Source organism: Chiloscyllium plagiosum, unplaced genomic scaffold (genome assembly GCF_037043375.1).
Source record: "Chiloscyllium plagiosum isolate Xiang-an unplaced genomic scaffold, Cpla_swu_hap1 HiC_scaffold_16, whole genome shotgun sequence".
NCBI lineage: Eukaryota > Metazoa > Chordata > Chondrichthyes > Orectolobiformes > Hemiscylliidae > Chiloscyllium > Chiloscyllium plagiosum.
Window position 1 is genome coordinate 77,762,535 of NW_028270154.1, and position 27,502 is coordinate 77,790,036.

Here is a 27,502-nt window from a genome sequence, read left to right on the forward strand (position 1 = left end):
TATCTGGATTGAATTTCATCACACCATCTAACCTGCCAATTTATATTCTTCTGTGATCTAAGACTATATAAATGGTCTTCACTATTTCCTATCCCAACAATTTTTGTATTGTCTGCCGAATTTACTGATCAACCATCCTACACTCAAGTCTAAACCATTTATCTAAACCACAAACAGCAAGGGCCCCAACTGACCCTGTACAACCTTACTGGACACAGACTTCCAGTTGGTAAAACACACGTCAGCTATCACCCATTGCTTCCTGCTACTCAGCCAATTGTGGATCCAATTAGCCAAGTGTACTTTGATCCTATGGGTTCTTATCTTTTCAATCAGTTGACCATGTGGGACCAAGTCATGGGGATGTACAGCACAGAAACAACTCCTAAATTAATCTAGTCCCATTTGCCAGCAAGTGGTCCATACCCCTCTAAACCCTTCCTATTCATATACCCATCCAGATGCCCTTTTAAATGCTATAATTGTACACCAGCCTCCACCACTTCCTCTGGCAGCTCTTCCATATACGCACCATCCTTTGCATGCAAAAGTTGCCCTTTAGGTCCCTTTTAAATCTTTCCCCTCTCACCTGAAACCTATGCCCTCTAGTTCTAGACTCACCCCATCCCTGGGGAAAAACCTTGTCTATTTACCCTCTCCATGCCTCTCATGGTTTTATAACCTCTATAAGGTCACCCCTCAGTCTCCAATGCTCCGGGAAAAACAGCCACAGCCTATTCAGCCTCTCCCTACAACTCACCCTCCAACCCTGGCAACATTCTTGTAAATGTTTTCTGAACCCTTTCAATAAATCCAACATCTTATAGAAGTGTGACCAGAGTTGTACGCAGTATTCGAAAGTGGCCTCACCAATATTCTGAATCATCATAAAATGACATTCCAACTTCTGTAGTGAATGCACTGACCAATGAAGGCAAGTGTGCCAAACGCCGCCTTCAGCACCTGTCGACCTGGACGTCCTCTCTCAGGAAACTATGCACGTGCAGTCCTATACTTAAAACTCTGACCAATAAAGCAAAGCATCCCAAACACCTTCACTATCCTATCTACCTGCGACTCTACTTTCAAGGAACTATGAATCTGCACTCCAAGGTCTCTTTGTTCAGCAATAGTCCCCAGGGCCCTACCATTAAGAGTTTAAATCCTGCCCTGGTTTGCCTTACCAAAATGCAACATCTCACATTTACATAAATTAAACTCCATCTGCTACTCCTCAGCTAATGTCGGGGAAGTTGAAATCCCCTACAATAACTACCCTATTACTTTGACACTTCCCTGAAATTTGCCTACATATCTACTCTTCTATTTCTCTATGACTATTAGGGGGCCAATAATACACTCCCAGCTATGCCATTGCTTCTTTTTGGCTTTAAGTTTCATCTTTATGGTTCATTTGAGGAGCCTTGAAGGACATCATCCCTTCTCCCTGCTGAAATAGATTCCGTGATCAAAATTGTGACATTTCCTCCTCTTTACCTCCTTCCCTACTTGCCTGAAGACCTACATATCCTGGAATGTTGAGCTGCCAGTCATGCCCCTCTCTTAACTATGTCTCAGTGATAGCAATGACATCAAACCCCCATGTTTGAATTGTGCCCTCAACTCATCTTCATTATTCATCAGACTCCTATTCATCAGTAAAATAAATACTATCCAACCTCGCTGACTTGCTAGTGCCTTAACTGGCCTGTAATGTCATTTGTAATTTTGGTCATTCGTTCTCTCTCGCTGAAAATTGTCTCTGGATCCCACCCACCTGCCAAGTTAGTTTAAACCCCTCCCAGCAGTAGTATCAAACCTCCCCATAAGGATGCTGGTCCCATTTTGATTCAGGTGCAACGTGTCCACTTTGCACAGGTCCCAATGGCCCAGAAATCTAAAGCCCTCCTTCCTTCACTTTTTCTCCAGCCATGCATTCACCTGGACTGAGTTGCTACTTCTGTACTAGTTCTTGGCACTGGATGTAATCCAGTGTAATAAAAGCTTTTGGGTGCTGTTCTTTAATCTGCTTCACAGCTTTTTAAACTCTGCTTTCAGGACCTTATCCCTTTTCCTACCTATGTTGTTGGGACCAGTACATTCCACAGTCTCTGATTGCACTCCTCCTTCAGAATGTCCTGCAGCTGATCCTGGCACCAGGAGTTAACATACTATTCTGGAGTTTCTGTTGTGGAGATAGAAACATCTGTCTGTTCTCCTTATGATTGACTCCCCTACTACTAAGTCCTGCCGTTTTTTTTTCCCTCCTCTCTTGTGCATCTGACCCACCCATGTGCCATGAATTTAGCTCCCACTGCTTTCCCTTGCACAGCCATCACCCCAAACAGTCTCCAAAAGGGAGACAGCCACAGCGGACCCCTGCACAACCTTCTCATCTACGTGGTCACTCATGCCCTTTCAATCTGTTCAATCTACACCTGTGGCATGACCACCTCACTGAATCTGCTATCCATGATGTGCTTAACCTCATGAATGCTCCACAGTGAATTCAACTGGACAGAGAGAATGCAGTCCTAGTTTAACAGCTGTAGCTGTAGCTCAGAAATGTAGTTAGCCAGTAGCTGCAGTTGGATACACTTCTTGCACACGCCAAAGACAACTGAAGCTTCCATGATGTGCCACATTGCACTGGAGGCGCAATCTCTGCTGCCATGACTCTGTTTACTCCTTTGTAAATCTCCTTTCTTTAAAAAAAAGATTAAGAATATTGTTAACCAACTTCCCTTGTGCTATCTCTACTTCCCTTACCCTACTTTCCTTATTTATTCCATATTCTTTTATTATATTGGCCCTGACTTTCACTTATTCCTCTTGTTAATCCATTAATCCCTTCTTCCAAAAAATATACACTTACTTTAAAATCACGAATCAATCCAGTCTCTGCTTTCCTGTGATATCCCTGATTTGATTTGTCTTCCCATCATCAGAGCCCTAAAGCTGCAGCTGTTAAACTAAGACTCCATTCTCACTGCCCATTTGAAGAACATAGCTGTACAAACTATAAACCCTCAAAGGACCTTACAAATTATGAACAAAAAAGCACCTCTTCCTTCCTGTGCACTGAATTCTCAGTTTAATTCAACTTTCAATATTGCATACTCACTCAGCTGTACCTCTCTGGATGTGTCTTCCCCCAACTGCAATTGCAATGTGTACTAATTTGTGCACTTTAACAGTCCCTTTCTTAACTAAAGCTGGGGTGAGCTGAAATGTAATCATCTGTATCAGGCTACAGGAAAATTAAGAAGGATGGGGAAGATTATTTCCTTTGTCACAGTCACATGAGATGACATTTGGATTACTTTGGTAAGAGCTGTTTCAGGCTGGGGTGAAAACCTGACTAAAGGTATTCATACATGGAGTCCCAGGAAACTTGGGCAGGAATTTTGAATGTGATTTTGGAGAAGAATGGGAGGTTGGAGATCAAGTGCTAGTTTGGAGGCCAAAAGAGTTGAGAGTGTTTTATGAAGGAGAATGGTGCCATTGGCTGCTTTGAAGGAGAGAGGGATAGAGCCTGGGGAGTGAGAACCATTAACCATGCCAGCTAACATGTGAGTTAGGAAGGGAAGGTACATGATCAATAGTTTGGTGTGAATAATGTCGATAGAGGAGGAGTTTGATCTTACTGATGTAGTGAGCTCAGATGACGTGAGGGGAGAGTGAAGAGAAAGTAGAGAAAGATGAGGGCTAGGTCAGAGAAGATCCTTAGAGGAAGTTCAACCTGGCTAGCCGAATGAACGGAAGGGAAGTGATAGATGCTTTTGATTGGGTGGTCTTCATTTTAGTGACAAAGAAATTTATTAGCTCCTCATACTTTTTGGAGGTGAGAGTGGAGCAAATGCGAAGTGTTTTTTTGAAAATATGGCTTGCAGTAGAAAAAAGAAGCTGCAGTTAGCTTTGAATTTGAGGATGATCCTGGACTATTGAGAAGCTTTGGTGTGTGTGAGGAGGACCCTTTTGTACTTAGTGTTCCAGTTAGGTCTGGCGATGAAGGAGGAAACCAGTCACCTGTTTTAATTTGATTCTTGAATTTAAATGGGCAAATAAGGGTTACACCAGGGGAAGCAGCCATAGTGAGAGAGAATAATATTCTTAATTAGGATTAAATCCTTGAGGGTGTGGTTAAGCAGATCAATTACTGCAGAACTATCTTGGTGATCGTGAAGCCAAAGGTGAGAGAATTGGGATTTTTAATGTAAGTGATGTCGGGAAGAGTTCATTTTTGCAGGAGGAAGATGAGGCTTAGAGGGGGAAGTGTGATTTCGGTGCAGAACAGTGCAAGGGAATGATCAAATCTGGTCTTACCTCTGATTGATGCTATGGGTGCAGCAAGGCCACATATATTTTCACAGTCAAGAGGATGTCAATAAAAATGAGCTAGAGAATTTATGTTGAAATTCAGGTTAAAGGAAGATGGCATAGCAGAAAACTTTGAGGAGACTAAAAAGAATAAATTGATATGGAGTTTGAAGTGACTTTGAATGAGAAATTGCTTGGTACAGAAGCTAATGGAAAAACACAACAAAGGTAGGTTGGTGAATCAAATGTTATGGTATTTGGGCAGGCAGTAAAAAGGTAAGATTTTAAATGAGCAGTGAAAAGAATGGAACAAAGTGGGGTGTTCATAGGAGGAGAAAGTTGTGGAAATGTAGTGGGTAGGGTGGAATGAGATTTACTTTTAATAAATGTCTCCACAACCAACATACCTTCCCTGGTACAGACCTTGTGCTGCTTGCGTTGCACGCTCAGACAATTTAAATACGTGTAAATTACTGCTAAATGCAAACTATAATTAAATGAACCTTGTGGATAGGCTTTAATTTCTCCATGCAGTGGCCATTGGTTGGAGATCAGATGCAGGAATGCTGGCAATTCCCTAACCTTTGCCCTATCCTACCCTTATTCTCCAAACCCAGTGATTCTGATAAATGATAGAGCCCAGCCATTGCTGAAACACTGCTCTTGACTCAAGGATGCAGTTTCTAGATATCTGAAGATAGTTCCTCGCTGGAAAGTATACCTAAGTCCAGAAATTAGGAGAAACATGAGGCATATGTAGCAAAAAGAAACTTTCAAAAATATCCCCTGATGTAATGGTGTTGGGCGGACACTAGCAATTGTGCTTGCTTTTGGAAAAGTGATTCAGCTGTCTGTAATTACACTTGCAAAACAGGATAAGCTTTTGAGAAAAAGCTGTGATTATGTTGGTTTCATCTGTGCAAAAACAGTGCTGTGCCTTCAATAGCTATAAACATGAAAAATGTTGGATGCGTAAGAAAACTGATCATAGACAGACCATTTGATCTGTGCTTATGTATATCATGAATGATTTGCATTACAACAGACTCTTAACTATTCATAAGTTTCCTTCACTGCAGTATTCCATTCTGTAATTTGTGGTCGATAATCTGTGCACTGATAAAACGTGTGTTTTTTTTTGCTATTAAAAGTCCACAATTAAGATATATGATTATAAAATAGTAGCCTCTGTGATATGAATGATGAGAGTGAGTCTAATATCTTGGTATAATCTCACAGTTTTCAAGGAAGGGAAGAATAAACTTGCATGCATATTATTTATACTTTCAGCTGAATCTTGCTGGAAAATAGCAGCATGTTAAATATACTTGCCATTATTGAGGTGCAAATTGGCACTCCTTCAACTTGTATAGAGTGACAGCCCAGGCTATGCATATACTGTACATCTCTGGAATGGAGCATGAATCCATGATATCCTAACTCTGCTGCCATGATAGTGGTGAATTATAGATCATCAATGTTTGTGTTCCTCCATCTTGCTTTAATACATGAACCATTCATGGATTAATGTGGTTTAAAAAGGAAGAAACGTGGACCTGACATGACTGCAGTGAACACCTTACTGCAGATTGAGGCAAATTCAGAAAACCATCATGGAACAAACAAAACCACCTGAACTGAAATTACCATTCTACGTAAAGACAAAGAAAACAGTCAACTGAGTCAGATCTCAAGATTTCACATCTTTTTCAGTCCCTGTTTGTTTCATAAGTTGCATATATTGAAACATGTCTGCAACTGTTCAGCTTGGAAAGATAATAGAACCAGACTCACGAATATAAAAATGAACCACATTTCAGTTGCTGCTTGGCAAAACAGCAGATAGAGGGCAAGAAAATGCATTGGTAATACTAAAGAATAGAAGATTCTCTCTTTATCACTCCCTCCCTCTGTTTCCTTCTCATAATCGTGAAAGTTGGGACCAGTAATAAAACAAATCAGAGAAATATCTACTCAGTAAAATCCTAAGGATTCTACAAATACAATTTAACCAAACAACTGTGGTTTCAGGTTCAACTATTAGAATGTAAGGAACTGACTAACTCTTTAAATTGCCTAACATTTTATATCAGCTACTGACTCTTTCTTAAGTCTTATTCTGTGTTTCTGTGTGTTGATGTTGTCCTTTATTATTTTTCTCAGGGTTAGTGGATAATAATTCTTCTACTCAAAATGTTACAGTTATCTCCTTAGTCTAGCAACTATGTGTGAATTGAAATTTGAGATTGCTCCATGATTTTAAAAAAATGAAATACTTGACCAAGAGGGTTAAAGAGAGGGCCCTTCCTTACCTACTTGTGACATGACACAAATGTGCTACCACTGAGCCAAGACTGGCATTTCAATAGATGCCATTCAAGGAATAATAGGCAAGAAACAATTAGAAACATTCAATCAGCATTTTGAAAGCTACGAAATGACTGCAGAGCGCTTTGCAAATCCTGAGATCATGAAGGTTGCTACATACAAATTCTGTCTGTTTTATTCATGAATTTTCACCTGGAGAATTTCCAAAGAAATAAACAACTCTTGCTGTTAAAATACTGTCTTGTGGTCACCCGGGTTGCCAATATTTCTTGATTGAGCATAATTCAATATTTTGCAAATTGCTATGGGGTCTTTTACCTATTTTAAAAATATAATTTTTCCCTAAGAGAAATTGGATATGGTTACCAAAGGGAAGTTAATGATTGATATCAAGAAGTATATTGGTCTGTTGAACAAAGAATGACCAGCATTTAAATAAAAACAGAGGTTGCTGGAGAAACTCAGCAGATAGTGAAAGCAGAGTTAACTCTTTTTCAGAGTTAGATAGGATATAAAGGAGCAGAATTAGGCCATTTGGCTCATTGAGTCAACTCCGCAATTCAGTAATGGCTGATATGTTTCTCAACCCCATTTTCCTGCCTACTCCCTGTAACCCTTGATCCCCTTAGCAATCAAGAACCTATCTCTGTCTTAATATATCCAATGACTTCGCCTCCACAGCCCTAAATGGCAATGAGTTTCACGGATTAACCAACTTCTAGCTGAAGACATTCCTCCTTAATTCCTTCTCATCTCAGTTTTAAAGGATTGGCCCTTCACTCTGAGGCTGTGCCCTCGGGTCCTAGTCTGCACTACTATTGGAAAAATAATTCTACATTTATTCTATCCAGGCCTCTCAATATTCTGAAGTTTCAATCAGATTCTTCTCATTCTTCTAAACTCCAGCGAGTACAACTGAGTCCTCAACTGCTTCTCATATGGCAGTCGTTCATCTCTGAGATCATTCTTGTAAAACCCCTCTGGAGGTCTCCAATGCCAGCACATACTTCCTTAGTTACAGGGCCCAAAACTGTTCACAATATTCCAAATGCAGTCCGATCAAAGCCTTCTACAGACTTAGCAGTACATTTCTGCTCTAATAATCTAGCCCTTTTGAAATGAATTTGTCTTCCTAATTGCCAGTTGTACGTTCATATTACCCTTCAGAGAATCCCGAATTATGACTCCCAAATCCATTTGTGCTTCAGATTTCCGAAGCTTTGTTTAGAAAATAGTCAACAATTCAATTCTTCCTATCAAAGTGCATAACCTAATACTTTCCCACATTGTATTACATCTGCCACTTTTGTCCACTCTCCAGCTTGTCCAAGTCCTTCCACAGCTTCCTCACTTCCACAACACTAACTGTACCTCCACTTATCTTTGTGTCATCTGCAAACGTAGCAACAAAACCCTCAGTTCCTTCGTCCAGATTGTTAATGTATAATGTGAATAGTTGTGGACACAACACACTAGTAACCAGCTACCATCCTGAAAAAGACCCTTATATCCCTACTCTTGCATTTTTCCAGTCAGCCAACCCTCTATCCATGCCAGTACCTTGCCCCTAACACTGTGGCTGTTACCTTATTTAGAGAGGCAGGAGGCTGAAAGAACACAGTAAGACAGGCAGCATCAGGAGGTGGAGAAGTTGACACTTCTGGTGTAACCCTTCTTCATGACTTGGAGTGGGTGTGGCAGGAGCTGCAGATAAAGGAGGTGGCGGGCAGGGTGGCAAAGTGGGGAGAGGTGAAGTCAGGCAGATGATACAATCTGGTTGGTCAGTGGGAGAAATGAATCTGGTAGGTGGTTGGGAGCAGTAGAAGGGATGGGAAGGGGCTGGGAAGGCAGTCGGGGAAGGGAAGGGAGGCTGTTTGAAATTGGAGAACTCAATCTTGAGTCCTCCAGCTGTAGGCTGCCCAGACGAAAGATGATGTGTTGTTCCTCCAACTTGCAGTTTGGTTCGTTGTGGCAATGGAGGCAGCCAAGGATGGTCATGTTGGAAAGGGAATGGGAAGGGGAATTAAAATGGGAGGTCTGGTTGGCCCCTGCGGGCCTGGCTGAAATGCTCAGCAAACTGTTCACTAAATTTACATTTGGTCTCCCCGATGTAGAGAAGACCACATCAGGAGCACCTGATGCAGTAAACTAGGTTGGAAGAGAGGCAGGTGAACCTCTCTCACCTGGAAGGACTGTTTGGGTCCCTGGATGGAGGCGAGTGGGTGGCGTACTGGCAGGTTTCGTATCTTTTCCAGCTGCAGGGGAAGGTACTTGGGGTTTCAGGGGGTTGGTGGGGAGAGTGGCGCAAACAAAGAACTGTCGAAGGGAACAGTCATTGTGGAAGGCAGAGGGGAAGATCTTGGTGGTGGCATTCAATTGGAGTTGGCAGAAGGATGACATGTTGAATGTGGAGACTGGTGGGGTGGTAGATGAGGACAAGGGGGCCTCTGTCTTTATTGCATTTGGAAGGGGGGGTGGTTTTGAGTAGTGGAGTGGGGAATGGAGGTGGTGCGGTGGAGGGCTGTCTGGATAACAGAGGGAGGAAAAGCACATTGTCCGAAATAGGTAGACATCTGGGATACTTGAGAGTATAATGTCTCCTCATCCAAGCAGATACGGTGTAGGTGGAGGAATTGGGAGAACGGGATGGAGTTCTTGCAGGATACTGGGTGGAATGAGGCCATGACCTCCAAGATCTCTGCTCCATCCAGTTATGATCTCTTGTTCATCCTCTGTTTTCAAAACTCCAGCATTGGCCAGGCCTCAATTTCTGGAACTCCCTCTGTCAACCTCTCTTTGTCTCTAGTTCTCTGTCCTCCTCTGGGATATTCTTTAAAGTGTAGATCTTAGACTGGGCTTTTGATTTCCTTCTTAATATCACTTGGTATATTTTCATTGATAATGCTCCTGAATGTTTTGCTACATTAAAAGTTGCTAGACAAATGCATTTGTTGTAATTTAAAAGTCTCCCTCCTACAGCCCTGATATAAGACAGAGATGAAAAGGTGACTTATCAAATTCTTCACAATACTATTAAGCCTTTCTTTTATGATAGACTTTACCAAACTTGTGTAAGGTGCTGCACTGTATGTCCAAAACTGATAGCTGTTGACTGTCAAGTGCAGCCATCAACACCCATATTATAAACTGGGCTGTGCCTAGGAATGAATCACACTATAATACATTATATAAGGCTCTGCTCCCCAGTTAGGTTCTTCATGTAAAAAAGCTTGCATGCTTCCTTATAACATTACAGTTATAAAGTATAACTGTACAGTGCCCAAAACTTGATCGTTCAGAACTGCATTATGAAAGTCCACTTTTACAAAGCACTGTTAGTACCTCTTCAGGCCAATGTAATGACCTTGAGGCGGTATTGGAAGAGCTATTGATGTTCCATCCAACAGTTGTCCCTTAACTAACTTCAATATACTTTTCTCATTGGCAGTTCTTGGGATGTTGCCATGCATGGATGAATTCCCTATGTTAGTAATAGAGATTACACTTCAAAGATCACTAATTGGTCTGCTTTTCTCTGCTTTCCTGCTTCTCACCTTGGGGAACTGAATGCATTCATGGACACGACAAACTCTAATCTTTTTCTTAAACCCATTGTAGATCTTTTGGGTGCATTGAGACTGATGGAACATTGGGTAATGAAGTTATGGATATGAAATAAATTGAAAAATGGGAGTGCATGAAATAGATATCTGAATATATAACCACAAACTTTCTTTTTTTTTAAGTTGAAACAAGAAAGCATTGCCAGTATTACAGCAAGCATTACATTCCTCTGCTGCTCAATGTTTGCACAAACAGAAGTTTAGACGTCTTTTCACGGAGGTGATTACTGTGAATTTAGTTCCTCTATCTGCTTAAAACATGAAGGGCTACTTACCTTTGACTTTAGGAGGCTGTCCACACAACATTAACAGAATTGTATATCCAAGCAAAGAACTAGACTATTTGCTTAAGAAATCTGATTTGTGCTCTGGAGCATTTATTGTAGTTTGATTTCTTTAAGATTTAGTGGTTTTAAGTAAAGAAAGGACTGCTCTAAATGCCTATTGGTATATTTAGTTTCACAGTCTTCTCTTGTCCTTGCTTTTATCTCAAGGTTTGCTTTTTTTAAAAAATAAATCTGGCTGTCATCTGATGCTTTAAATCTTCCTTACTGTCATTGTTGCTCTTATTAGCACTGTAATTTTCTCCTTTCCTCTCTAGAAGCTATTGACATGCTGAGCGCTTTTCAGTTTCTCATGCCAAGTTGCCACTTCTTATACCAGATCTAGACAGAAGAGACAGGCATCAAAGCACAGCCTAAACTTATGCTCAATAGGGATCTTTTTTTTCTCTCTCTCTCTCTGTCTAGAATCAACAGGTGGAATCTTACTTGGCCCACTTAGATTGCTTTGACAGTGGGAATGCAAGAGGGAAGGCACTGGATGGCAGATGAGTGACTTCCTGCCTCTGGCCTGTCTTGCCAGAGGCACGATGAATGCATTAAGGACTGTGCGACTGGATTGCCAGTTTCCATATTTAATAGCCAGTTTTGGGCAGAGAGTGGATAGGTCCTATGAAATATGACAGATGCCAAGAGGCAGGCTCTCCGATAACTTGCCAAGGGATGATACCACATGGCCTCTTTCATTTGCCTCGAGAGTGTGGTACTGGAAAAGAACAGCAGGTCAGGCAGCATCCAAGGAGCAGCTGCCTTCGAGGACACTGTTCCTCGGATGCTGCCTGACGAACTGTGCTTTTCCAGCACCACACTCTCGACTCTAATCTCCAGCATCTGCAGTCCTCACTTTCGCCTCTTTCATTTGCCTACCCATGAAAAAATCAATGGGGCAAGAATGTGGCCCAGAGGCCATCCTCTCCTTTTCTTAGAAAGAGGCCATTTGGCCCCTTTGACAGGTCCAGCTCTTTGGAAGAGCTTTTCAATTATACCTACTCCTCTTTTTGCAAAGCCCTTCAAATTTTTACTTGTCACGAGTTATTCCAATGCTCTTCTTAAAGCTTCCTGTTGGATCTGCTTCCACCAGCCTTCAAGGCAGTACATTTCACAGTGTAACAATGTGCTGCACAATTGTTTTTCCAACCTCATCTTCCTCTATCAATTACTTTTAAAATGTGTCCTTTTGTTACTTGCCTTTCTCCCCAGGAACCAGTTTCTCTCTAACCGATCAAAACCCTTCAGGGGTGTTGACAACTCCATCAAATGTCTACTTAATCATTTCTGGTCTAAAGAGAAGCATCCCAGTTTATGTCAAATCCCTAGCTACGTTTGAGCCCCAATACCAGATCAAATCAGCTATTTTGTAACAAACCATTGATAAGGAGAAAGTGAGGACTGCAGATACTGAAGATCAGAGTCAAAAAATGTAGCACTGGAAATGCATAGCAGGTCAGGCATCCGAGGAGCAGGAGAGTCGATGTTTTGGGCATAAACCCTCCATCCAGATGAAGGGCTTATGTCTGAAACATCGACTTTCCTGCTTCTCGGATGCTGCTTGACCTGCTGTGCTCTTCCAGCTCCATACTTTTCGACACAAACCAAGGATTGACCATCTGATTGCTAGGATGGCTGGATAGACACATAAAAAGAGACTGTTAGGACTATATTCATTTGAATTTGTAATTTGGTTAGCCAGGTGGACCTCAGAATATGAGTTCCCTAATTTGGGTTGTTAATCTGGTCCAATCAGGGAGCTCTGGCTGACAGATAAACATAGGAGTGTCAGACATCCTGTCACTCTGAGAACTGACTCTAAGGGAGCTGGACAGTATCAAAGAGTTTCCATGAGTAAATAAAAGGTGACTTTAGTGATAGGATACCAGCTGCTGTGGAGATATTTCAGTGGCGATGTGACTAAAGCACTTGCAACACTTGTCTTTAAATTAGGGTGAGCATTTCTGGCATGATAGCGTTATTTGGGAAGCTGACTCGTTCGATCCTGCCAACAAATACTGGACATTATTTTTTTCTGGGCAAATGACATTGGGGCAGATGAAAAGTAACAAGTAACTCTCCTGACAAAAGCACCTACTAGAAGAAGCCCAACTTGTTTCAAACGGTACTACAACTGACTTTATCATTGGAAAATGTGGCAAGTGGAGCATATGACTTGCAAAGTATTCTGATGGAAGTGGACATCCTCACCAGTCTGACTGAGCTTGGGTAACACCACTTGAGTGAAGGCAATTATACTTCCTCACTCTAGACATATCCTGAATGGAGGGATTGCAGGTCAGCCCACAGCAAACCCCAAACGAAGCAAAGCATTGGCCAAACAGTGAACATTTTCTTCAGGATCTGGGCTGGCAAGCCATTTTATTTGCTTCCAGTATGTGAACTCAAGACAGCAAAGAGTCCCATTGGGTCTGAATTGAGTAAGAGAACTCACTGGAGCACACCCTGGAAAGTCTACCAGCATCTGGTTTGGAACAGTTAAATTGATTGGCAAGTCCCAAGTCAGAGCCATTCAAAATAAACATTTGGTGAAATGGTCACTTGGTTCTAATGGAGGTCAATACTGATGTGGCTGATTCAGTGATCACAAAAGTAGTTTTATTAACAAAACTCACTCTGGACTCCAGCTCTTAAGTTTGTACCAGTTGTCAGCTAGTCTGAGAATATATACTGGGGAACCTTTACAGATTAAGAGTACAACTTTGGTTCCGTTTTCTTATGAGTAACAATCAGTTCAGTTACCGCAGATTTTGTAAAAGGTTTGGGTCCAACCTTGATGGGACAAAATTGGTTGAAAAAGATTCACCTAGATTGGCTCACCATTTTTCGATTAGAAAATCGCCGCATAAGTGAAGTTCTAATTAAATACCTGGACATTTTCAGGAAACTCTAGGGACTATCAAAGGAGCCAAGGCTAGCTTGTGTGTTAACCAGGAAGCAATTCCATGATTCTGCAAGGCCACCAATGCCATTTGCCTTCCAGGCAAACCTGAAAGGGCTGATGGTGATCGGGGAAACCAAAGGGCCATCACAACCAAAATTGAAACACTTTTGGACCCAGAAAGACCAGGTCACCACGCAGGATGAGATTTTATTATGGGGAGCAAGAGTGACTGTGCTGAGCAAACATAGACGCTAGATATTGGCTAGATACTACCACCAGAGTGTCGAGAGTTTCCGAAATGAAGAGATTGTTGGCAAGAGATTAAGTCTGGTGGTTAGGCTAGAATGCAGATATAGCCCTGTTGTGGGGCAGTGCCCGGTGTGATAACAAGGACAAAAGTTGCCACCAGCAGTTCGTCCACATTTGTGGGAATGTCTGGTAAACCCTGGACTTAGTTCACATTGACAGTGCAGGTCCTTTCATGGACTTAAGGTACTTAGTCATTGTCAACATCTACTCGAAGTAGTTGGACATTAATAGAGCCAAACACGAGAACAACATAGAAAAAAATGCAAGCATTTTTGAAATACATGGACTCCTGGAAGTGTAGGTCATGGATAAATGGTCATCGTTTACCAGCAGGAAACTCGAGTATTTTCTAAAGTTGAATGGCATTCAACATATGAGAACAGCTCCGTACCATCCATCATCCAATGTTCTGGCAACAATAACAGTCCAAAATTTGAAAGCAAGCTTAAAGAAACAACCTACAGCTTCACTAGATGCAAAACTGTCTGATTTCCTATTTGATTATCGGACCACCCCTCATGCAACTACGGGGATAGCTCCAGCAGAGTTGCTAATGGGAAGAAGACTTTGTACAAGATTAAGTTTGATCTTCCCAGACTTGGGAGGGGAGGGTGAAATGGCATCAGGCACGCCAATGCCAGACACGACTCTGCTAACTGGGAGAGACCAGTTTACTTCAGGGAATGAACTTTCGTGTACGGGTGGCCCTGCATGCATAAGAGACATTGTCGCTGCAAGATGAGGTCCACTAACGTGTAAAGTTTGGGTAGGTGCTCCGGTCCTGAACAAGTATATGGCTCATGCCCGGCTCCTTGGAGAGTCAGAAAGGCTGTCGAAACCTGTGGGTTCTCCCTCTCCATCAAATGTTGAAGACACCTTTGGAATCTGAGATGGACACAGCGGATTTTGCTGCCTCGGCGCCTTTGCCACTGAAGATGAGAATGAATTTCTTCTGAGACACTCCGGGCACAAGAAGCGAGTTGCTGTGCGTTACACGTCACCACTATCTGTGGCAGAGTTGGAGGAACCTGACCCAATGCTAAAGCACCCCAGGAGGAGCTACAAAAAAATACCACCGGCCTGTGTCCTCTGATTGTAATGAGGTCAGCCAGGTGGATCCTATAGAACATGAGTTCCCTGACTGGATCAGATTAACAGCCCCAATTAGGAAGCCATGACTGACAGATAAAAACAGGTGTGTAGGACATCCTGTCACTCTGAGGGAGCTGGATCAGTGTCCAGGACTCTCCACTTGTAAATAAAGGATGGTACTGACCTCTGTGGAATTATTTCAAAGTTTAGAAGAATGGGGGTGATCTCGTAGAAATATCTAAGATTCTAACCGGATTAGACAGGATAAATGCAAGAAGGATATTCCCAATTACTGAGGAGTCCAGAACCAGGAGACCAAAATATTGAATGTTTTCAAGAAGGGGTTAGATACATTTCTGGGGATAAAGGGGTGAAATTGTATAGAGAGAAAGTGGGAACAATATATTTTGTTTGATTGTCAGCCATGATCATGTTGAATGGTAGAGCAGTCTTGAATGGCCAAATGGCCGACCTCTGCTCCTATTTTCTGTTTAATCCATCCAGTCATTGCACCTATCAATTGAGCCACTAAGCAAGTATCTTCCTCCCTACGGGCCTTCTTGGGGAGGACTGGTATTGTGTAATGTTCACAACAAAGTCTTCATTCCAAATACATAATGTCCTGGTAAATGATGTTCGAGGAACTATTTAACTTATCAGAGGGAGGTTACATGCTAAAAATATGGACTAACCGCTGTGTTAATAAGATTCATCTGTTCAGATTAAACTTAGATTTATTCTGTTTCACCCAGGCTATTTAAAACCTTGGTGCTCAATTTGATCCCGGTTGGGTTACTGAGCTCCCCTGTATCCTGTCAGTACCCAGACAATTCACTTCCACCTCCATGTCACATATCTATCCCCATGCCTCAGGCTATCTGCTTCTGGAATCTTCCTGCATATCTTTAATACCTCTGGACTCAACTAATCTAATCGTTTAATTGTCCATTCCATTCAACAAGCATCAAAACCCGCACCTACTTCTGTAAGTACACCATGCCTGTGGTAAACCTCTATTAGCTCAAATTTTAAATTTGTACTTTTGTATTTGAACGCCACCGTGGCCTAAACCCTCCCTATCTCTGTAATCACCTCTCGTTCTCAAATCCTCCAAGTGCATGTCTCCATTCTGGCCTCTTTTGCTTCCCAAACTTTGCTTCCAGCTCAATTCGTTGCCATGACTTCAGCTTTCGGCCATGTCTTCTGCACTCTAACCAATCATGATTATTTCATTCTTTCTACCCTCTTCTCCATTTTTCCTGTTGCACTTTTATGCAAACTACCCACAGAGTTGAAGAGAACTTAGAGAACAAATAGGAAGTTTTTCAACTTACACTTCCAAAACCACTCCAAGCTCAATTAGTGAGCTTCATTTTGCTGATGAAATTTGTGTGCTCTTACTTGGAAATTGTGCTTTAGATCATCAGAACATAGAGACAGGGATAAGTCACTCAGCCCAATTCGCCTGCCCTGCCATTCAGTAAGATCATGGCTGATTGAGTACTTCAGTGCCTTTTACACACCCCATCCCCAGAACCTTGCATGCAACTGGTAATCAGAAGTCTGTCATTCCCTACCTTAAACATACTCAAAGACTAAGCCCTCTAAGATAGAGATTTCCAAAATTTCACAAATCTCTGAATTAAAAAACATCTGCACCTTGGCATCTTCCTTATTTTTAAGTTGTGCTCCTAGTTCTGATCTCCCCAAGTAGATGTTTGCCTTCATCTACCTATTCACCCCTTAGTATTTTGTAGGTTTCAATGAAATCGCCTCTTGTTCTTCAAATCTTTAAAGAATACATGCCCAGTTTGCCTAATCACCCTTCATTGGACAGTCCCACCATGTAGGCACTCCCTCTATGGCAAAAAATATCTTTCCTAAGTTTAGGAGGCAAAAATTGCACACAATATCTCGGAGATATAAGCAAACTCCTATACAACTGAGGCAAGAATTTACTACTCTTGCAGTCCAATCCTTTTACAATAGAGGCTAATCTTCCATTTGTGTTCCTGATAGCTTACTGTACCTGCATGTTAATCTTCAATGACTCATTGACAAGGACCTAGGTCCATGTGTACCTTTACATTTTGCAACCCCACATCATTTAAGAAATACCGTGCATGTTTCTCTTGCCAAAGCAGATTGTTTTAAATTTCAAAATATACTTTATTCATAAAATATTTTGATAATCTGTACAATTGGTCATGCCTTATATACGTAAACATTCCATTTCTTGGCATACAGAGACAGAGTAATCATTCATATATATTGGTCTGTACGATTACTATCCACATATTTAGCAGGGGGGGGTCAGTGGAGCCCCCTTACTGCGTCAGACCCCTGTGCTTAGGCAGGCAGATGTTAAACGGTGGTCTTTCCCCACTGCGCCTTGGCGACAGCTGCCCCAAGCTTCAACGCGTCCCTCAACACGTAGTCTTGGCCCTTGGAATGTGCCAGTCTGCACCACTCAGTCGGGGTCAACTCCTTCAGCTGGTTTCGGACCAGAGAGCGTCCTTCACCGAGTTGATAATTCTCCAGGCATGGTTGATGTTCGTCTCGGTGTGCGTCCCGGGGAACAGGCCGTAGAGCACTGAGTCCCGCGTCACGGCACTGCTCGGGACGAACCTCGACAAACACCACTGCATTCCTCTCCAGACTTCTTCTGCGTAGGCACATTCCAGAAGGAGGTTTGTGACAGTCTCCTCCCCCCCCGCAGCCGCTTCGAGGGCATCGTGCGGTGCGGGAGAGAGTCTGCCCATGCATAAAGGATCTCACAGGCAGAGCCCTTCTCACCACCAGCACCAAGCCATGTCTTGGTGCTTGTTGGAAAGTTCTGGCAATGAGGCATTCTGCCAAATGGCTTTGACAGTCTGCTCATGGAACTGCTCGATAGGATCCGCACTCTCCTTTTCCCGAAGGGTCTCAAGGACTCTACGTGCTGACCACTTCCTGATGGACTTGTGGTCAAAGGTGTTTTTCTTCATAAACTTCTCCATGAAGGACACATGATACGGAACGGTCCAACTACTCGGAGCATTCCGCGGCAGCGTGGCCAGGCCCGTCCTTCGCAACTCCGGGGACAGGTAGAACCTCAGTACGTAGTGACACTTGGTGTTTGCGTACCGGGGATCCACACACAGCTTGATGCAGCCACACACAAAGGTGGCCATCAGGGTGAGGGTGGCATTGGGTGTATTGTTTCCCCCGTTGCCCAGATCTTTATACATCGAGTCCCTTCAGGCCTGGTCCATCTTTGACCTCCATATAAATTGGAAGATGGCCCGGGTGACTGCAGCAGCACAGGTTCTGGGAATAGGCCAGACCTGTGCCACGTATAACAGCAATGACAGTGCCTCACACCTGATGACCAGGTTTTTTCCCGCGATGGAGAGGGACCATAGCTTCCATCTGCCCAGTTTCTGCCTCACTTTGCTGATACGCTCCGCCCAAGATTTGGCGCATGACCCAGCCCCCCCCGAACCAAATCCCCAGCACCTTCAGGTGGTCGGTCCTGACGGTGAAGGGGATCGAGGATTGGTCGGCCCAGTTCCCGAAGAGCATGGCCTCGCTTTTGCCTCAGTTTACCTTGGCCCCCGAGGCCCGTTCAAACTGGTCACATATGCACATGAGTCTGCGCACGGACAGCCGATCCGAGCAGAAAACGGCGACGTCATCCATGTACAGGGAGGCCAGATAACCTTATATTTTTCCACATTATATTCCATTTGTAATGTTCTTGCCCATTCACTAAGCCTGCCCAAGCCCTCCTGAAACCACTTTACATCTTCCTCACAACACACATTTCCTCATAGCTTTGTATCATCAACAAATTTGCAATTATTACACTTAGACACCACCTCCAAATACACTGCTTTAAAAACCATCTTGAACACACTGCAGAAATTTGCTGTAAACAGCTTTAGTCCTCAATGTATTTATATGCAGATTTAAGCCACCCTTGATTACTATGTTTACAATGCTACATCTTCTCTCATCTCCTGACTAATAACATGACCCACACTACCACAATTATTTGTTGGCTTATAAATAACTCCAAACTATGTCTGCTCCCCCTTGATGTTTCTCAGCTGCACCTAAAAAGATTTCACACATTATTTTTCCTACCTCAGAGCCTCCCTTCCTAATGTACTGACTCCAACCCTTATGATCTGCACAGCTCCACCTCCTTTTCCTTCCTGTCTGACCTTCTTGAATATTCAGTTCCCAGTCCTGGTCATTATGCAGCATGTTTCTGTATTGGCAATTAGATCATATCCATGTATCTCTATTTGCACCTTTAGATTATCAGCCTTTTTGTGAATGCTAAGTAGAATGTCCAGAATTTTATTTTTTTCAAATCATTCAGCTTTCTAAGCATACTCCATGCTCATCTTTGTTTTTCCTGTCTTCTAGTCTCTCCAGTATCTTTTTGATTTCTTGTGGGCAGCACGGTAGCACTGCTGCTTCACAGCGCCAGAGACCCGGGTTCAATTCCCGCCTCAGGCGACTCTGTGTGAAGTTTGCACATTCTCCCTGTGTCTGCGTGGGTTTCCTCCCACAATCCAAAAATGTGCAGGTTAGGTGAATTGGCCATGCTAAATTGCCCATAGTGTTAGGTGAAGGGGTAAATGTAGGAGAATGGGTCTGGGTGGGTTGCGCTTCGGCGGGTCGGTGTGGGCTTGTTGGGTCGAAGGGCCTGTTTCCACACTGTAAGTAATCTAATCTAATCTAATCTAATCTAAAACTATATTTCCTTCCAATTTGGGTTACCCCCTCAAGCAAAGTTAAATTCACCCTAACAGCACTGAAAAACCTTCCCCTAAGGATATCAGTCAAGTCCCAGAAGATGCAATCTATCCAGTTTGTGCAAGTCCACTTGCCCTAGAAACCGGTTCTAATTCCTTCCTCCTACACCAGTTCTCCAGCCATGTGTTCGATTGGTCAATCCTCCCATTATTATGCTCACTAGTTCTTGGCACTGAGCGTAATCCTGATATTACTGCCCTTTAGGATCTGCTTTTTAATTTCATTTCTAATTCTAAAATTTGCCTTCAGAACCTCACCCTTCTTCCGATCTATGTTGGTACCCGTGCGGACCACGACCGTGTCAACTCAATTTCCTTTCTGAAACAAATTATAAAATAAGCTTTTGCTAAACACCAGGACAGGTTGAGGTCCTCTACCAAGCAGTTTCCCCCCCGACGTGATCGACGATGCCCTCCACCGCATCTCCTCCACTTCCCGCTCCTCCGCCCTTGAGCCCCGCCCCTCCAACCGCCACCAGGACAGAACCCCACTGGTCCTCACCTACCACCCCACCAATCTCCATGAACAGCGCATCATCCGCCGTCACTTCCGCCACCTCCAAACGGACTCCACCACCAAGGATATATTTCCCTCCCCTCCTCTATCAGCTTTCCGTAGAGACCACTCCCTCCGCGACTCCCTTGTCAGATCCATACCCCCCACCAACCCAACCTCCACTCCCGGCACCTTCCCTTGCAACCGCAGGAGGTGCAACACTTGCGCCCACACCTCCCCCCTCACTTCTCTCCAAGGCCCCAAAGGAAACTTCCATATCCGCCACAGATTCACCTGCACCTCCACCCACATTATCTACTGCATCCGCTGCAGCCGGTGTGGCCTCCTCTATATTGGGGAGACAGGCCGCCTACTTGCGGAGCGATTCAGAGAGCACCTCTGGGCCACCCGGACGAACCAACCCAATCACCCTGTAGCACAGCATTTCAACTCCCCCTCCCACTCCACCGAGGATATGCAGGTCATTGGACTCATCCACCGCCAAACCACAACAACGCGACGGTCGGAGGAGGAGCGTCTTATCTTCCGACTGGGAACCCTCCAACCACAGGGGATGAACTTGGACTTCACCAGTTTCTTCATCCCCCCTCCCCCCACCTTGTCTCAGCCGAATCCCTCCAGCCCGGCACCGCCTTCCTGACCTGCAGTCTTCTTCTTGACCTCTCCGCCTCCACCCTACTCCGACCTATCACCCTCACCTTGACCTCTTTCCACCTATCACATTTCCAACGCCCCTCCTCCAAGTCCCTCCTCCCTACCTTTTATCTTCTCCTGCTGAACACTCTCTGCTCATTCCTGAAGAAGGGCATGTGCCCGAAACGTCGAATCTTCTGTTCCCTAGATGCTGCCTGACCTGCTGTGCTGTTCCAGCAATAAAGTTTCAGCTTTGATCTCCAGCGTCTGCAGACCTCACTTTCTCCTCTACCAAGCAGGTCTTGCACCACAATACATGCCTGTGCTGATTAAATTTTGAATGAGATCCTGGAAAACTTTGGGAGCCTCTTCTTGTGAACCCCGAAAACAGATGATGAAATTCATCTTCACCTCCACTGAGCCAACTCAGTCAATTTGGCTAACTGAAGAGAGAGGTATTTGAGAACCAGGATTTCAAACAAATAGACTAAAACTCTTGGTTTACTAGGAAGCAGTGATCCCACACTGCAATATGCTTTGGAACCTTGGACAATCTACAGCACCTCAAAGCACTAGAGAAATACCACTAACAGAGCCTACACAAGATCTTTCAACTCCAGAAGCAAGAAAGGTGGTTCCAACAGTAGCATCTTGTCTCAAGCCAATATATCTATCATGGATACGCTAATCCGTCAAAACAAGCTCCATGGATGTCTTTTACATCTGTCAGCAGACTGCCGAAGCAACAGCCATACTTGGAATACTCAGTCACATCAGGAAATAGTGGAAGCACTTTAGGAATATCCTCTTCCCATTCCTGAAGAAATGGGAGTCCCTGGCTTGTGACTGACCAAAATGGAGGAGGTTTATTTGAGAAGGTATTGAACTTGTTGAGAGATTTCGTTGGGAATACGCGGAGAGAAGTCTGAGTTGGAAAGCATACACACAACCTCTAAACAGCTTATCTGCTCACCCCTTTAAGCACCATTTGTCCGCATGTAGGAAATCTGAAATCACAAACTGAATTTGTTAGCCATCCCAGAACTCATCCCAATAGATGGCTTATGAAGACCTGCATTGAGATTTGTATGGCCAGTGGAGACTCCTGCTACATCACACTACTGGCAAAATACAGCATTATACTCAGTGCTGTCTTTCTATTCAGTAATATTTAGAAAATCACCGAATGTATTTTAAAATAATGGTTATCCCAGTGAAATCCTTTAAGACCTGTCTAAAGGGATTGTAATTGCTGTGATATATCAAATATTCTTACTTGGTGACTTTCTTCTTCCATTGCCTTAGGTGCCATCTGGCTTACAGATCAGTCTATGAAAGCTTCAGATGGACTTATTTAAAACAGCTAGGTGAGATAGACTTGCTGGAAAATAACTGGGACCATGTAAACAAATTTAGGTAAGAGTCAACTTCAGAAGACTTGCCAGTTGAATATCTCTGAGAAAATCTGACAACATATTTTTATTCAAATTGGATTGTTTGGCCGTATCTTTGGAGAGAAAACTCTGAGAGAGAATACTATAATTTAGCACATTTTCAACAAGCTAATTAGCAATATGATTTTCTGTATATGAGCTGATTTTAATTCCTTGTACACTCTGACAAAGGAAAAGCTCATAAGCTGGAAAAACTTCATTTTCATATATACGATTCATCCTAATCTAAGCTCTACTCATTGTTCAGGATAAAGTTCTGCAAATATGCCTCCTGTTCAAGCAACACTTCAGCATGTTTATTCATTCTCACAAGTCAACTGCCTTTCACAGACTGCGTGCAGCCTGTTCATGTCTTATTGTTTGTCAGCTTTTAGTACTTGGAAAGTGCAATTGTATTTTAAATTCCATTCTATTGCCCCTGACAGAGAATGTCAATGACTTGAAGAGTGAAGAATGCTGTGTGTGGATGAGTGTACAGAATTTGTACAGAAATCTTGATATAAATCAAGAGAAACAATGAATTATATTTATCTAGCATTTTTAACATGATGAAATGCGCCTTGGTATTTCATAGGGGTATTACAAAACAATATTTGGCATTGAATCACTTAAGGATATGTTGAGACAGGTAACCAAAAGTTTTCTCAAAGAGGTAGGTTTTAAGTAACATCTTAAAGGAAGAGAGAGGGATAGAGGAGTTTAGTAAGAGTCTGTGAGAACTGAGCATCGGCACTGCAGTCAGTGTTGAAGGGATGAATATTGGAGATGAATGAGAAGCTAGAATTGGAAATGCAGAGGTTATAGGGCTGGATGAGCATACAGAGATGAGGAAGAATGAGGTCATTGGGAAGGAAGAATTTGAATGCCTGGATCAGAATTTTAATGTTGGAGCTTTGGAGAACTGTTCTCTAAATATGCTAGTATGTCGGCAAAGGCTGGGAACAAACATTTATGAAACACAAGTGCCCAGCAATGAACAGCTCCAAAGAGAGACAATGCAACCAACTCTTTTGATGTTCAATGGCATTACCATTACTAAATTCATCCCATCACAGAGTTGCTACTAACCATAAAAGTAATAGGATCAACCATATAAAAATGTGCTACAGAGGCAAATGCAAAAGACTGGGAATTTTGCAGCAAGTAACTTACTTTCTGACCCCCTGAATGAGTGCAGCTTTAACAACACTCATGAAGCTTGACACCATTCAGCAATTCACTGAGGCTTCTATCAGCACCTTCCAAACACTATCACTTAGAAGGTCAAAGCCAGCAAATGCATGGGGAACACCACAACCTACAAGTTCCCTTCCAAACCACATACTATCCAGATTTGTAATTATATTGCCGTTGTTTCATTGCTGTCATGTCGAACTTCCTTCTTAACAACAGAGTGTAACCTACACCACATGGACTTCAACAGTTCAAGCAGCCACCTTCCCAATGTAATTTAACATGGATAGTCTGCCAATGATCCCCACATCCAGTGAACAAATAAAAACACAGTTTGTAGATAGTTCCATGTTGTTCTGAATGCTTGGCTGATCTTGTGCAACCAGACAAAATTCCCAGACTCCAAATTCAAAATCTCATGCTGAAAAGTTGATTTTGCAGATTGTAACTCACTGAATGCTACGACTAGTTTTTCTGAGTTAATCTGATTTCTTCTAGCTGGTCACTGGATTGATGGATTAATTTATTCGTTAATTGATAATGCCGACTAGAACCTTGATAGTTCCTGGTGTTTCAGAGTTGAGATCACCGAATGCCCTCTTAGGATACAGTGCTAGTGTCCCTACCCCTAGCCCAGGTTCAAGACCCACCTGCTATAATATATCTGAACAGGTTGCCTAGGAAATGGGGTTAAATAAAAGAAAACAAAACAGCCCTGAATTCACAGTTCTTTAGCAGGTAGAACATAAAACAAAAATAACGCCATTACGTGTAAAGGCCTTTCCCAAAGACTTGTTCTGTATGTGACTGGTTTGCCTGGGGCAACATTGCAGACAACTAAGTACCTAATCTCTACAATTACCTAGAACTCAGAACCATGCCGTCACAGTCATGGAATAGTGGTGCTGGAAGAGCACAGCAGTTCAGGCAGCATCCAAGGAGCTTCGAAATCGACGTTTCGGGCAAAAGCCCTTCATCAGGAATAAAGGCAGTGAGCCTGAAGTGTGGAGAGATAAGCTAGAGGGGGGGGGGGGGGAGAAAGTAGCATAGAGTACAATGGGTGAGTGGGGGAGGGGATGAAGGTGATAGGTCAGGGAGGAGAGGGTGGAGTGGATAGGTGGAAAAGGAGATAGGCAGGTAGGACAAGTCTGGATAAGTCATGGGGACAGTGCTGAGCTGGAAGTTTGGAACTGGGGTGAGGTGGGGGAAGGGGAAATGAGGAAACTGTTGAAGTCCACATTGATGCCCTGGGGTTGAAGTGTTCCGAGGCGGAAGATGAGGCGTTCTTCCTCCAGGCGTCTGGTGGTGAGGGAGCGACGGTGAAGGAGGCCCAGGACCTCCATGTCCTTGGCAGAGTGGGAGGGGGAGTTGAAATGTTGGGCCACGGGGCGGTGTGGTTGATTGGTGCGGGTGTCCCGGAGATGTTCCCTAAAGCGCTCTGCTAGGAGGCGCCCAGTCTCCCCAATGTAGAGGAGACCACATCGGGAGCAACGGATACAATAAATGATATTAGTGGATGTGCAAGTAAAACTTTGGATGTGGAAGGCTCCTTTAGGGCCTTGGATAGAGGTGAGGGAGGAGGTGTGGGCGCAGATTTTACAGTTCCTGCGGTGGCAGGGGAAAGTGCCAGGATGGGAGGGTGGGTTGTAGGGGGGCGTGGACCTGACCAGGTAGTCACGGAGGGAACGGTCTTTGCGGAAGGCGGAAAGGAGTGGGGAGGGAAATATATCCCTGGTGGTAGGGTCTGTTTGGAGATGGCGGAAATGTCGGCGGATGATTTGGTTTATGCGAAGGTTGGTAGGGTGGAAGGTGAGCACCAGGGGCATTCTGTCCTTGTTACGGTTGGAGGGGTGGGGTCTGAGGGCGGAGGTACGGGATGTAGACGAGATGCGTTGGAGGGCATCTTTAACCACGTGGGAAGGGAAATTGCATTCTCTGAAGAAGGAGGCCACCTGGTGTGTTCTGTGGTGGAACTGGACCTCTTGGGAGCAGATATGGCGGAGGCGGAGGAATTGGGAATACAGGATGGCATTTTTGCAAGAGGTAGGGTGAGAAGAGTCACAGTCATGGTCGGCTGAAAGGTCTGTTCATATTCTTTACTGTCTTATGCTCAATGTTCTCTCTGCTCGACTCCTCCCAGGCGTTGCTTGGAACTAACCTTATTGACGAGCCTTCGGTTACCTGTTCTAATATCTCAGTGTAAATTATTGTCTGATAACATTCCGTGAAGCCCCTTGAGACATTTTACTTCGTTGACGGTGCTATATAAATGCAAGCTGTAATTTTTGGGGTAATCTTTTAAACACCAAATCTTGCTGAAAATGTGTGCAATTAAGACTTGAACAGTGCTAGCATTTCCGTTAACAGTACAGGATGTTTTTTTTCACGGCTACGTAAGGTACTGGTAATTGGTTGCAAGGTTTCCCTACTGTACAGCCTGTAACGTGACTGCTTTAGATTAATGGGAGCAGGCTTCAGCAAGGCTTGCAGTCTGCGTGGCTTGAAATTGGAGAAGGGAGCTGTCTCTAAGCGTTTCGATTATACTGCATGCAAACGACTAGTACTCTAGACAGTGAATTTTTTTTTGTAAATTTCACCTTCACGTATGCCCGAAGATAAAAGCTTTTGGTGCATTCTTTTCATTTAAAAAAAAACTCTTTCTGCTACGTTATTTTGTTGGTTCAGAAAGGGTTAATATTGACTTGATTGCTACTAACTTGCAGTTCTTCTGACACGGGTGAGTTTTAGCAACATTGCTTATAGAATGTTTTATAGTGCTCTTAGTCAGCATTTCCTGAACTGATGGACAACGGCCAATGACTTAAGCATTCCGGTGTCTTGGGATTCAAATGGCATTCCTCCCGAAATGCAAACCTCTGTACCCTGGTGTCTGAGGAGGCAAGTATGGTGAATCTGTCTCCACCACGCCATGACCAATTTCCATCTCCGTCAGCCCAACCGAGCTGTGAAGGAATAAATCCGCATCTAAGGTGGGGAGGAATGAAAAGTGCCATCCACGTGGTCTGAAGAGGTTGCTCTTATTTAGCTCCTTTTGGAAGATGAAATGCTTCTCTCGGTATCTGCCTTACATCTTCAGACCTCCCAGTACAATCTTCTCGTCCAGCTGCTACACAGAAGGTACAGTAGTAATAAAGCGGAGGGCGCGGGTTGGTGTTGAGGGCGGTGGTTTGGGGGTGGGGACAGGTGGATGAGGAGACGGGTGTGCTGGGGGGCTTGTGGGCTTGGGGATGGTAGCCAGAAAGACAGTTGTTTTTAATTCCCTGACTTAACCAACATCACCCAGGGAACTTGCTGCAGCCCTCATCATAGACTTTTTTTTTCAGAAAAACCAAATTGATTATTGTTAGTTACTGCTTATAAAGCTGTTTAAAGCACTTCGAATCCTGCTTGACAACAATGTACAGAATTTAAAACTCGTGTGTCAATTTTAATGAGGGTGTGATGAAGTAAAGAAGGTACTTTTTTATAAATATCTGAACCACGTTGAGTGACTCTAACAATAGTTTAATTAGTTTGGCCAATTGCAGTATATTAGTAGTATCATGCTGTTTGTATACATTTCATAGTGGAGGGCTTAACTAATGAATTATGAAGAGGAATGATAGAACACATATTAAATATTTATGTTGTAGAAAGCAGGGATGAGCTATTAAAACAGCTTGGATGTGCATTACTGTAGTAGTTTGTGTGGTTTTGTCTCTCTGACTAACGTTTCAGATTTCTATAAAACAAAGTCTGATGTAATCTGCATTCAGTTTTTATACTCTAGTTTTGAACTGCTTTTGAACAAAAATTTGAACAAGCTGCTGCTATTTTTAAATGTGTCATTGAATATTGATGTTGGGTCAGGACTTTGCGATTTGACTTGCCACATCACTTCTACCAGACTTTGCCTTTACATTCGTACGCAGAAGCTGGAGTCTGTAACGCCACTGTTTTCCCACCAATGAGAGGTCATGTGTTTGTTAAGACAAGTAACGCCAAAGACTT

At 43.4% G+C, this 27,502-nt stretch overlaps 1 protein-coding gene across 3 annotated transcripts in view; it reads left to right on the plus strand.

The window, feature by feature from the left end:
• The window catches only part of LOC122556787 (serine/threonine-protein phosphatase 2A 55 kDa regulatory subunit B beta isoform), a 571,983-nt gene that overhangs the window by 77,221 nt on the left and 467,260 nt on the right, over window positions 1-27,502 (plus strand). Inside the window, exon 1 of one of the 3 annotated variants that reach the window (XM_043703960.2) lies at window positions 26,022-26,629. The exons of the other annotated variants lie outside the window; for them this stretch is intronic. Coding sequence (XP_043559895.1) covers window positions 26,551-26,629 — 79 coding nt within the window. The 5' untranslated portion in view covers window positions 26,022-26,550. Of the gene's footprint in view, window positions 1-26,021; window positions 26,630-27,502 lie in introns of those variants that run through there. 3 annotated transcript variants of the gene reach the window in all.